The 12,787-nt window shown below is 37.8% G+C and overlaps 2 protein-coding genes across 4 annotated transcripts; both read right to left on the minus strand.

Moving 5' to 3' along the window:
* Nucleotides 1-610: 610 nt before the first annotated feature.
* On the minus strand, nucleotides 611-12,486 carry LOC106167528 (mucin-5B). 3 transcript variants are annotated; one of them, XM_087013446.1, is made up of 8 exons: nucleotides 12,355-12,486; nucleotides 11,691-11,752; nucleotides 11,264-11,340; nucleotides 10,886-11,096; nucleotides 10,369-10,445; nucleotides 9,843-10,050; nucleotides 1,858-1,964; nucleotides 611-1,271 (listed from the first exon to the last, which is right to left on the minus strand). In XM_087013446.1, the coding sequence occupies exons 2-8, from the start codon at nucleotides 11,743-11,745 to the stop codon at nucleotides 1,089-1,091; spliced, it is 918 nt and encodes a 305-aa protein (XP_086869572.1). In that variant the 5' UTR covers nucleotides 11,746-11,752; nucleotides 12,355-12,486; the 3' UTR covers nucleotides 611-1,088. The 3 variants fall into 3 exon arrangements, with proteins under 3 accessions (XP_086869572.1, XP_086869571.1, XP_086869570.1); XM_087013445.1 differs by lacking the exons at nucleotides 611-1,271; nucleotides 1,858-1,964 and adding exons at nucleotides 7,717-8,365; nucleotides 8,958-9,064 and having other exon boundaries at nucleotides 12,355-12,485; XM_087013444.1 differs by lacking the exons at nucleotides 611-1,271; nucleotides 1,858-1,964 and adding exons at nucleotides 7,717-8,365; nucleotides 8,958-9,070 and having other exon boundaries at nucleotides 12,355-12,484.
* LOC106164622 (cartilage intermediate layer protein 1) lies at nucleotides 2,844-5,323 on the minus strand. Its single transcript, XM_087013449.1, has 6 exons — nucleotides 5,243-5,323; nucleotides 4,575-4,636; nucleotides 4,147-4,223; nucleotides 3,771-3,979; nucleotides 3,254-3,330; nucleotides 2,844-2,939 (listed from the first exon to the last, which is right to left on the minus strand). The coding sequence occupies exons 1-4, from the start codon at nucleotides 5,266-5,268 to the stop codon at nucleotides 3,797-3,799; spliced, it is 348 nt and encodes a 115-aa protein (XP_086869575.1). The 5' UTR covers nucleotides 5,269-5,323; the 3' UTR covers nucleotides 2,844-2,939; nucleotides 3,254-3,330; nucleotides 3,771-3,796.
* Nucleotides 12,487-12,787: the final 301 nt, after the last annotated feature.

Consider the following 12,787-nt stretch of genomic DNA (forward strand, 5'->3'; position numbering starts at 1 on the left):
GAAAATAGACTTTGCATGTGAACGAAGCCTTAAAGTCGACCTTATACGAAATTTGTATTCCAAGACCTTTCTTTATCTCACTTGAAAGGAATCACTTAACAATCTTCCTTAGCAAAGGAATCGGTCATTTCTAGAATCTGTCTTTGCTCAAAGATTTCCTATAATATCGGCTGAGGATTCCTTAAAATGCAAGGTTGGTCTGGAGTAAGTTTTACTTTTCCTTAAACAGCCATCGTGTACAGTTCTCTTGTCAAAATCAGCTCCATGGAGGACTATGTAAACCAACATGCCTACCTAATTTCGAAATAATTAAATTCAACTAGAAAAGCACTCCAAGTGCGGAGACCTTTGCGAAGGCAGAAAAGTCTACACCCAATTTTCATTCTATAATGATTTAGTTTTTTGATTTTTGATTATTCATTGATCCGGATCACCACCAATGTTTGGAAACATAAAAGTGTCTGTTATAATAAAACAAATTCACCCCCTTTAACAAGAAAGCACCAACGCATAGGAATAATTTGACAGACTTTCAAAGATGTTACCCAGTACCGTAAACGTGCATATTTAAATGCCTGGTGTCAAATCATGCGATCTAACCAACACCTGCTGGAAAAGCATCATTTATTTTGGTAACAAAAACAAGATATACAAAAGTTTTCAGAACCGTATAAGGGCAGTTTCAACAACAATTTCCATCTACTGTTGCATTTTAACAGTATATTAATAAACTTCATGACGTTTAGAGAAACAAAACCTAGCACATCACTATGCCATAATAAAAAATACTACTTTTACCTTGATGGGGAATATACGATTGTTTCATTTCGACCTTTTTACTGTTCCTTGTGTAACATGGTGGATTTAATTAAATGTAAATGCTTTGAAATGCGGGTCTCTAAAAGCCATAATTCTTTTCGTTCAAACAGTTGCATTGCTGCATTGGTACCCCGATACTTTGCTGTAGTATCAGCACAATAATATCGCAAATATTACTTTATTTTAGCTGTAAAGTCTTAACACTAATGTAACATTTGCAATCATACATCCCCCACAATGAATGTAAAGGTTATTGCCGTAAACAAGAGTCAGGGACACAGGAAGCGGACTTCGTAGTCTTTGCACAATTGTCCATTTGGTTGATCTCTGTTCACGCAGACCAGCCCGCCAGAGGGCGTGCACTTGGCTCTGATCTTCTGGCCCGCCGTATACCACCACTGCTTGGTTGCTTTGACGCGGCATTGGATATCTATTGGTTCACGGCCGGAGCACTAAAATAAAATCAGCAATATTCGTCACAGGGGATTAAAAAGTTTATCATTATATGTCGCAGTGGACTAGATAAGAACAACCAGCGTCGGTATTGCCTCCATTCACTTACCAAAGAGACGATCAATACTGGATTAATAGATTAAATCTCTTTTGCAATAAATTTAAACGAAATTAGATAAGTGCTTAGCCTCCCCAAATATGCAACTTAGCTGTATTCAACTTAACTGATCGACGAATATGTGGCAAAAATGTAATGTAAAGAAATAAGGGTCGAGGTTATATTGTAAAAATACATACACAACATACTTAAAACTGGAAACGCACTCCGAGAGCGCAGACCTCGCCAAGGCAGCGATTTTTTATTATTATTGATTATTAATTGATTTTTGATCCGGATCACCACAAAAAATTAACCATCTCTACCTTGGCCGACTTCTGACAGTTCCTGCAAATTTCATCGAAATCGGTCCACAACTTTTTGAGTTATGTTGATGACAGTCGAACAAACAGACAAACAGGGATGAAAACAACCTCCTTGGCGGAGGTAATTAAGTCTCGGTACATGTATATGGCACCAGTACGTACCGGATTATGTCCTCGTTTCCCCACGTATTCAAAGTCTCCACCACCGCTGGGATTGTCTCTGTCCCTCCAGGACGTCCACTTGGCGCACCGGCTACAGTTACTGTTACCTGCAGCAGTAGAGGCATTTCAATAAATACTTTACTTCGCAATATAATATATATAAACATATGCAAGGCAAATTAAGCATTTTCCAATCCTACTTCTAACAGATATTGCAAATTAAAGGGATAATAACTCTTCGTATGAGATCTTTATTTCACAATAAAAACATTGTGAACAACTCATAGAAATATAATATATTCTGTTTTACCACTAAAACGGCAGTTATAGCTATTATTCTGATATCTGAGCTTGTCTTTAGACCACGTGACCTCCAGTGATGGCTATACTCTGTTAAAATCTCTTAAGATATTATAACAAAAAAAAATATTTAGAAAAAAAAACAGGGACTAACTTTGAATGTAAAAATGGATTCATTAACCATTGGTTAGTATGGGAAAATTGTTGTTTACTCCAGGAAAATTCATTTTTTGACCAAAACGAAGAGTTATTATCCCTTTAAGCCCAGCCATGACAATAATTTTACACTTTCTTTGACTAGTATACATTACTTTTATACTGTTAACAAGATTTACTTAGGTTTACATTCCTGGCACGTTTCACACGCAAAATTTATCAAATAGATATAACAAAATTTGTCAAATGAACATGTACGGTTCCCTGATAGAATTGCGTATTTTTTTTCCTAATTTGTTCGTACAGAGACATACCGTAAACGGACGTAACTCCTTGGTAACTCTGAAAACAACTGATGCTGATTCAGACTATCACTGTTTAATGTCTGATTCCCTGAATCTGCCCAACCACCACTCACCTATCGTAGGGCACTTGAACCTGACCTCGTAGTCCTTGCAGATCTTCTTGTTGACAGATGCGGTGCAGACCAACCCATTCTCCCAGTTGCAGTCGTGGTAAGTGTTGTACCTGTCACCTGTTTTATAATAAGGGTAGCGGGAGCCTTTAGCGCGACATTGGGCGCACATTGTACGACGACCACCGCAAAGGTTAATTTTGGTATACCTCTAGAAAAACAAAGAAAACAATGCTAAAATGTGTACAAACTGTATTTAAGTCAAGAATTTCCGTGCTTAGTTATAACTGGCATCGAAAAAACTCAGTCCTCTAATGGTCTTTTTTTTCTTGTTTTATTAATGATCGACAGTATAAATGTAGCCTTTAATAATTTATTATCTTTGTTTTAAAACCTTGCATTCGTTTCATAAACAAATACATGTACCTTAATACAACCGCTATTCATTTAAAGATATACAATAAAATAGTTTAAGGAAAGACCAACGATATGAATATTACGTAATAACCTCGTGGGGACGCTTACCCGAAAGGCGCGTGTGCTCTCCCAGTCACCCGTACCACTAGGGTCATCTCTGTCCAGGAAGGATGTCCAAGACCCACCTGTAAACAAATGGAGTGACCATTAAAATGCATACATTGACAAACAAAGGGAAATAAAATTAAATTCGAGGAATAAATTGTGCAGTTTCACTTCAGCAAAGAAAAAATAAGTCCACCAGTAAATTACAAAATTATCTTAACCGGACCATTGAAAGACAACGTTCAAATTTAAGGGTACGAATTTACCCTTTCTAGTCCACTGTGTGGACCAACCACGTGCATTATTTGATTTACAGCGGCACGAACCAATCACTGGACAGCTTATGCAGTCTCACCCAGTGAAAACGCGCACAACTAACACAGTGGATATAAAGGCGTTCGATAATTTTGTTACAAAAAGCTTTATATCTTAAATTGATCCAAAGCTTTAAAGTTTTTTACGGACTGTTAAATGAAACAATTCAACCAGATTTTTGACCCACAGAGCTCTGAGTACTTACTTGTAGTGGGGCACAAGTATCTTATCTCAGTCTTTGCAGGATCCCCCGCCCTGCTGGGAGTTAACGCACACCAGTCCTTTGGTAGGTGAACAGTGAATCACCAACTTATTGGGAGCCGTGCCAGACCAGCGCGTAAACACATTAGTTGTCCCCTTTACGCGACACTGTGCTGCAATAGGTTTACATCCGCCACTCACGTAACCTCGTTTCTAACAAAAAAAATCAAATTTGTTTTTGTTAACCTCTCATTTTCATTAAGACATTTTCGTGCTTATATCTCTTGTACAATATTTAAAACCATCAGCTTATGTTCGTATTTTGTACCATGTATTAGCTACTAACTCTTTAAATAAACCTCATGGCAGTTGTCTCTTACCTTCTGCGCATGCAAGTTTTCATAATCTCCAAGGCCTGAAGGGTTATCCCGGTCGTACCAAGGGCTCCAAAAATGACCTGGAAGTGATGTCGAACACGAGATGAAATGTGACTTGTAGTCTATATTTAAATGAAAATCAAGAGTACAATCCTTTTAAAAATGTAGACAACTGGAATCTTTGGTGTCAACATCAGCAAGCCTTTTTCGATTTCAAATATGCACTGGGAGAAAAAAAATACAAGACTGATATCTTTATTACTTAAATTCTTTAATATCTGAATTAGTCATTGTCTCTTACTGCGCCAGATCCTTCTCAAATATTTACTGTGTAATGTAACTTTGCAAATATGCACTGGGAGAAAAAAATACAAGGCTTATGTCTTTATTACTTAAATTTTTGAATATCTTAAAAGAGCTGTTTATCTTACCCTGAACTGATGACAGTGCCAGGGCACAAGACAGAGCGAGCAATACTAACTTCATGTTGAACCTAGTGTAAAATGGAAAAATTCAACAATCATTTTCCAGTGTGTGATATCTAATATGTAAAAAGGCATATAAAGATATTAATAAAAAAAAACACCTATGGCGCCTAATAGAAAAAAAAAACAATAAAGTGGATTTAAAGATACTAAACGCATGGCGTTCCGACCCTTATTCAAGGCAGACATAGCGTTTAGTATATTTATAAACGACATCTTTTTGATACCAGTAGGAGAAAATTCCCATACAGAGCTATAATCTCACAGTATAATACATTGCGACTATATATTACTTTAAAACGAATTCTTTTTCCATTTCCATTATACAAGACAATGAAGTAACTTTTACCAAAGTGAAAAATCAGCGTAACATGTGAGGGATATAATGCTTGAGCAATTCGGGCCATCACGTACCAAAGCCAATCTAACGTACCTTCACATAACTGGATGGTAAAAACATAGGGCAGAAAAGTTGCATTTTCTATATAATTATCGATTTATTTCCTTTGGGACTCGCCAACAAATTAATAAGATGAGTAAACGTATCAGCATAATTTTAAGGGACTAAATTAAAAATATTCAGGCTTGTCTTAGTGGAGAAAAGTCATATTTACCTTAGAGGTAGGGCGTGTCCTCTCATTCTCAGCGGCACGTGCTCTCACGCTTCGATTTGGTCCGGCTTCCGTCCAGCTGCCCAAGGCGATTGAAGATCCACGCAGAGAGATCAGCTTTTATACTGTGACACTTTCGCTCTCGTTGGCTCCACTCCACTACTTGTAACAGTGCTAACTTGGGAACTCCCATTTGTTAAAAGGGGAATAGGTGTTTTTATTTAGTGTGTGTGTGTGTGTGTGTGTGTGTTTGTGTGTGTGTTTTGGGGGGTGTCAAAAGATCTGATAATGATGCCCCATGATAGAACTATTATATAACTTCAAAAGTTCTGTTAAAAGTAATGCCCTTTTGTTTTTGATTCCTTTAGGAATCGTCTTAAAATACCCACATACAGAGTAGACAATACTGCCTCCAAGTAATAGGTAGACCACGAGTCAGCGAGAGTTATGTGGCATACACGAGTGCTTAGCGCGAGTGGATGTCACATAACCCTCGCTGGCTTGGGGTCTACCTATTACGTACATCCTTGAAATAAAAACAGTACAGTACAGACGTAATAAGGACGAAAAAGACAGAAAGTGATGGGTACTCGTTCTTTTCACTGTCTTTTTCTTCTCCAAATACTACAAAGTTTAATTGTGAACACCTTGTCCCGATTTATGCCTAAACCGCAAACTATGGATGGATAGAATTAAAAAATGAAATATTAGAAGAAAACCTTTATAAACTTCTAAGAGAACAATATCAACACTTTACTGATAAAATTCTACAATTTATTGCTGTATAAATTGGGTGTTTTTTCGAAATGAAAGCAATGGTAATTTGAAACCAATCTCTACGTGGTTTAAATGGCAAATGCAATAACATTTATTCTTTGCTAGACAATTTTTCAACACGACATGACTTAAATCGAGGAGATATTTGGACACTACCACATGTAGTACATGTCGATGTATTAATTAATAGACGCATTTTTGTGTTGCATGGTCAGAGCTATGGGCACATGAAGCGGACTTCGTAATCTTTGCATGTCTGCCTACTCGGCTGATCGTTGTTCACGCAGACGAATCCCTCAGAAGGCATGCACTTGGTCTTGATCACCTGACCCGCTAGGCCCCAACGCTGATTGGTTCCCTTGACGAGGCACTTATAACTAAGATTCAGCTAGGCAAAATTCTGATTTCAAGAGGGTGGCTTTGGTGTGATTTTTTTCAGAAATCGAAGGTGGTCAGGACCCCCTGACACCCGACTAATTCTGCCACTGTTTGCCGTGCCATTTAACCGGTTTCTAACAGGGGGAGTGGGAGGGGCTACTCCCTTTCACAGGTCCCAATGCACCCAAAAGTCCGCCCGGAAGGTTCCTAGTTAGATGACTTCAGATACTTTTGCCTTCATTTTGTTTTACACTGAAATAACTGAGTGATTACTGAGATTTTGATTTCACCTGTGACGTTATAGAGCACGATGAGAGCCAAAGCGGTTCATACTTTAATAGCGGTTTAAGTTTTCAATAATCTATGCCATTTGAAAAGTCCACTGTGGAGTTGCCCCAGGCACTGTATGATCATATGAATAGTCTAAATAAGCAGGGGCCCAAGAAGGGTGGGCATGAAAAAGACTATAGCACCTGTTCCAGAATCTCCCTTTAGCGTTAAGGTATAGATAAAGTACGAGGCGCTAAGCTTTACGAGAAATAGAGCAGATAATTGGCGAGGCGAAATTTCTCGTAAAGCTCAGCGCCGAGTGCTTTATCTGGCTTAAAGCACGAGTAATTAACCCTGTGCACTGGTGCGTGAAACGCATTCGTGGATGACATGACTTTACACGAAGTAAAGCACGGCGCGACCTATTGTCTTTTGACAGGAGAGTGCTTTAAGGGAGACTTAAAGTCGACCTTATACGAAATTTATATTCCAACACCTTTCTTTATCTCAATTGAAAGGAATCACTTAACAATCATCCTTGGCAAAGGAATCGGTCATTTCTAGAATCTGCCCTTGCTTAAAGATTTCCTGTATTTTCGGCTGAGGATTCCTTAAAATATAAGGTTGGTCTGGAGTAACTTTTAGTCTTCCTTAAGCAGCCATCGTGTACAGTTCTCTTGTGAAAATCAGCTCCAAGGAGGACTATGTAAACCAACATGCCTACCTCATTTCAAAATAATTAAATTCAACTAGAAAAACACTCCGAGAGCGGAGACCTCTGCGAAGGCAGCAAAGTCTACACCCAATTTTCATTCTATAATGATTTAGTTTTTTGATTTTTGATTATTGATTGGTCATTGATCCGGATCACCACCAATGTTTAGAAACATAAAAGTGTCTGATATAATAAGACAAATTATCCCCCTTTCACAAGAAAGCACCAACGCATAGGAATAATTTGACAGACTTTCAAAGATGTTACCCAGTATCGTAAACGTGCATAATTTATTAATGCCTGGTGTCAAATCATGCGATCTAACCAACACCTGCTGGAAAGGCATCATTTATTTTGATAACAAAAACAAGATATACAGTTCTCAGAACCGTATAAGGGCATGCAGTTTCAACAATTTCCATCTACTGTCCCATTTTAACAGTATATTAATAAACTTCATGACGTTTAGAGAAACAAAACCTAGCACATCACTATAACATAATAAAAAATACTACTTTTACCTTGATGAGGAATATACGATTGTTTCATTTCGACCTTTTTACTGTTCCTTGTATAACATGGTGGTTTTAATTAAATGTAAATGCTTTGAAATGCAGGCCTCTAAAAGCCATAATTATAGATACAAACTGTTGCATTGTTACCCCGGTACTTTGCTGTAGTATCAGAACAATAATGACAAATATATATTAATTTTTTTTAGCTGTAAAGTCTTAACACTAATGTAACATTTGCAATCATACATCCCCCACAATGAATGTAAAGGTTATTGCCGTAAACAAGAGTCAGGGACACAGGAAGCGGACTTCGTAGTCTTTGCACAATTGTCCATTTGGTTGATCTCTGTTCACGCAGACCAGCCCGCCAGAGGGCGTGCACTTGGCTCTGATCTTCTGGCCCGCCGTATACCACCACTGCTTGGTTGCTTTGACGCGGCATTGGATATCTATTGGTTCACGGCCGGAGCACTAAAATAAAATCAGCAATATTCGTCACAGGGGATTAAAAAGTTTATCATTATATGTCGCAGTGGACTAGATAAGAACAACCAGCGTCGGTATTGCCTCCATTCACTTACCAAAGAGACGATCAATACTGGATTCATAGATTAAATCCCTTTTGCAATAAATTTAACCGAAATTAGATAAGTGCTTAGCCTCGCCAAATATGCAACTTAACTGTATTCAACTTAACTGGTCGACGAATATGTGGCAAAAATGTAATGTAAAGAAATAAGGGTCGAGGTTATATTGTAAAAATACATACACTACATACTTAAAACTGGAAAAGCACTCCGAGAGCGCAGACCTCCGCCAAGGCAGCGATTTTTGATTATTATTGATTATTAATTGATTATTGATCCGGATCACCACCAAAAATTAACCATCTCTACCTTGGCCGACTTCTGACAGTTCCTGCAAATTTCATCAAAATCGGTCCACAACTTTTGAGTTATGTTGATGACAGGCGAACAAACAGACAAACAGGGGTGAGAACATAACCTCCTTGGCGGAGGTAATTAAGTCTTGGAACATGTATATGGTACGTGCCAGTGCGTACCGGATTATGTCCTCGTTTCCCCACGTATTCAAAGTCTCCACTACCGCTAGGGTTGTCTCTGTCCCACCAGGACGTCCACTTGGCGCACCGGCTACAATTACTGTTACCTGAAGCAGAGGCATTTCAATTAATGCTTTACTTCGCAATGCAATATATATAAACATATGCAAGGCAAATTAAGCATTTTCCAGTCTTACTTCTAACAGATATTGCAAATTAAAAGGATAATAACTCTTCGTATGAGATTTTTATTTCACATTAAAAACATTGTGAACAACTCATAGAAATATAATATATTCTGTTTTACCACTAAAGCGACAGTTATAGCTATTATTCTGATATCTGAGCTTGTCTTTAGACAACGTGACCTCCAGTGATGGCTATACTTTGTTAAAATCTCTTAAGAGATTATAACAAAAAAAAAAAAAAAAAAAAAAAAAACTTTAGAAAAAAACTGGGGACTAACTTTGAATGTAAAAATGGAGTCATTAACCATTGGTTAGTATGGGAAAATTGTTGTTTACTCCAGGAAAATTCATTTTTTGGCCAAAGCGAAGAGTTATTATCCCTTTAAGCCAAGCCATGACAATAATTTTACACTTTCTTTGACTAGTAGACATTACTTTGATACTGTTAACAAGATTTACTTAGGTTTACATTCCTGGTACGTTTCACACGCAAAATTTATCAAATAGATATAACAAAATTTGTCAAATGAACATGCACGGTTCCCTGATAGAATTGCGTATTTTTTTCCTAATTTGTTCGTACAGAGACATACCGTAAACGGACGTAACTCCTTGGTAACTCTGAAAACAACTGATGCTGAGTCAGACTATCACTGTTTAATGTCTGATTCCCTGAATCTGCCCAACCACCACTCACCTATCGTAGGGCACTTGAACCTGACCTCGTAGTCCTTGCAGATCTTCTTGTTGACAGATGTAGTGCAGACCAACCCATTCTCCCAGTTGCAGTCGTGGAAAGTGTTGTACCTGTCACCTGTTTTATAATAAGGGTAGCGGGAGCGTTTAGCGCGACATTGGGCGCACATTGTACGACGACCACCGCAAAGATTATTTTTGGTAAACCTCTGGAAAATCAAAGTAGAAAACAATGCTAAAATGTGTACAAACTGTATTTAAGTCAAGAATGTCCGTGCTTAGTTATAACTGGCATCGAAAAAACTCAGTCCTCTAATGGTCTTATTTTTTTCTTGTTTTATTAATGATCGACAGTATAAATGTAGCCTTTAATAATTTATTATCTTTGTTTTAAAACCTTGCATTCGTTTCATAAACAAATACATGTACCTTAATACAACCGCTATTCATTTAAAGATATACAATCAATAGTTTAAGGAAAGATCAACGGTATGAATATTACGTAATAACCTCGTGGGGACGCTTACCCGAAAGGCGCGTGTGCTCTCCCAGTCACCCGTACCACTAGGGTCATCTCTGTCCAGGAAGGATGTCCAAGACCCACCTGTAAACAAATGGAGTGACCATTAAAATGCATACATTGACAAACAAAGGGAAATAAAATTAAATTCGAGGAATAAATTGTGCAGTTTCACTTCAGCAAAGATAAAATAAGTCCACCAGTAAATTACAAAATTATCTTAACCGGACCATTGAAAGACAACGTTCAAATTTAAGGGTACAAATTTACCCTTTCTAGTCCACTGTGTGGACCAACCACGTGCATTATTTGATTTACAGCGGCACGAACCAATCACTGGACAGCTTATGCAGTCTCACCCAGTGAAAACGCGCACAACTAACACAGTGGATATAAAGGCGTTCGATAATTTTGTTACAAAAAGCTTTATATCTTAAATTGATCCAAAGCTTTAAAGTTTTTTACGGACTGTTAAATGAAACAATTCAACCAGATTTTTGACCCACAGAGCTCTGAGTACTTACTTGTAGTGGGGCACAAGTATCTTATCTCATAGTCTTTGCAGGATCCCCCGCCCTGCTGGGAGTTAACGCACACCAGTCCTTTGGTAGGTGAACAGTGAATCACCAACTTATTGGGAGCCGTGCCAGTCCAGCGCGTAAACACATTAGTTGTCCCCTTTACGCGACACTGTGCTGCAATAGGTTTACATCCGCCACACACGTAACCTCGTTTCTAACAAAAAAAATCAAATTTGTTTTTGTTAACCTCTCATTTTCATTAAGACATTTTCGTGCTTATATCTCTTGTACAATATTTAAAACCATCAGCTTATGTTCGTATTTTGTACCATGTATTAGCTACTAACTCTTTAAATAAACCTCATGGCAGTTGTCTCTTACCTTCTGCGCATGCAAGTTTTCATAATCTCCAAGGCCTGAAGGGTTATCCCGGTCGTACCAAGGGCTCCAAAAATGACCTGGAAGTGATGTCGAACACGAGATGAAATGTGACTTGTAGTCTATATTTAAATGAAAATCAAGAGTACAATCCTTTTAAAAATGTAGACAACTGGAATCTTTGGTGTCAACATCAGCAAGCCTTTTTCGATTTCAAATATGCACTGGGAGAAAAAAATACAAGACTGATATCTTTATTGCTTAAATTCTTTAATATCTGAATTAGTCATTGTCTCTTACTGCGCCAGATCCTTCTCAAATATTTACTGTGTAATGTAACTTTGCAAATATGCACTGGGAGAAAAAAATACAAGGCTTATGTCTTTATTACTTAAATTTTTGAATATCTTAAAAGAGCTGTTTATCTTACCCTGAACTGATGACAGTGCCAGGGCACAAGACAGAGCGAGCAATACTAACTTCATGTTGAACCTAGTGTAAAATGGAAAAATTCAACAATCATTTTTCAGTGTGTGATATCTAATATGTAAAAAGGCATATAAAGATATTAATAAAAAACACCTATGGCGCCTAATAGAAAAAAAAACAATAAAGTGGATTTAAAGATACTAAACGCATGGCGTTCCGACCCTTATTCAAGGCAGACATAGCGTTTAGTATATTTATAAACGACATCTTTTTGATACCAGTAGGAGCAAATTCCCATACAGAGCTATACTCTCACAATATAATACATTGCGACTATATATTACTTTAAAACGAATTCTTTTTCCATTTCCATTATACAAGACAATGAAGTAACTTTTACCAAAGTGAAAAATCAGCGTAACATGCGAGGGATATAATGCTTGAGCAATTCGGGCCATCACGTACCATAGCCAATCTAGCGTACCTTCACATAACTGCATGGTAAAAACATAGGGCAGAAAAGTTGCATTTTCTATATAATTATCGATTTATTTCCTTTGGGACTCGCCAACAAATTAATAAGATGAGTAAACGTATCAGCATAATTTTAAGGGACTAAATTAAAAATATTCAGGCTTGTCTTAGTGGGGAAAAGGCATATTTACCTTAAAGGTAGGGCGTGTCCTCTCTCTCACAGCGGCACGTGCTCTCACGCTCCGATTTGGTCCGGCTTCCGTCCAGCTGCCCAAGGCGATTGAAGATCCACGCAGAGAGATCAGCTTTTATACTGTGACACTTTCGCTCTCGTTGGCTCCACTTCACTACTTGTAACAGTGCTAACTTGGGAACTTCCATTTGTTAAAAGGGGAGTAGGTGTTTTTATTTAGTGTGTGTGTGTGTTTTGGGGGATGTCAAAAGATCTGATAATGATGCCCCATGATAGAACTATTATATAACTTCAAAAGTTCCGTTAAAAGTAATGCCCGTTTGTTTTTTATTCCTTTAGGAACTGTCTTAAAATACCCACATACAGAGTAGACAATACTACCTCCAAGTAATAGATAGACCACGAGTCAGCGAGAGTTATGTGGCATACAC

The sequence above is a fragment of the Lingula anatina genome, chromosome 5 (assembly GCF_051362555.1).
Source record: "Lingula anatina isolate TDL-2025a chromosome 5, LinAna3.0, whole genome shotgun sequence".
NCBI classification, from domain to species: Eukaryota; Metazoa; Brachiopoda; class Lingulata; order Lingulida; family Lingulidae; genus Lingula; species Lingula anatina.

What these genes read in the sequence shown, in the direction of transcription:
- LOC106164622 (XM_087013449.1), bottom strand. Translation starts at nt 5,268, where the DNA reads ATGAGAGGACACGCCCTACCTCTAAG. An exon ending in GGACACGCCCTACCTCTAAG is followed by an intron (nt 4,637 to 5,242) that starts GTAAATATGACT and finishes ATTTTACACTAG; the next exon opens with GTTCAACATGAAGTTAGTAT. An exon ending in GGCACTGTCATCAGTTCAGG is followed by an intron (nt 4,224 to 4,574) that starts GTAAGATAAACA and finishes CATCACTTCCAG; the next exon opens with GTCATTTTTGGAGCCCTTGG.
- LOC106167528 (XM_087013444.1), bottom strand. Translation starts at nt 11,745, where the DNA reads ATGAAGTTAGTATTGCTCGCTCTGTCTTGTGCCCTGGCACTGTCATCA. An exon ending in ATACTTGTGCCCCACTACAA is followed by an intron (nt 10,446 to 10,885) that starts GTAAGTACTCAG and finishes ATTTGTTTACAG; the next exon opens with GTGGGTCTTGGACATCCTTC. An exon ending in GGAAACGAGGACATAATCCG is followed by an intron (nt 8,366 to 8,957) that starts GTACGCACTGGC and finishes ATTTTATTTTAG; the next exon opens with TGCTCCGGCCGTGAACCAAT.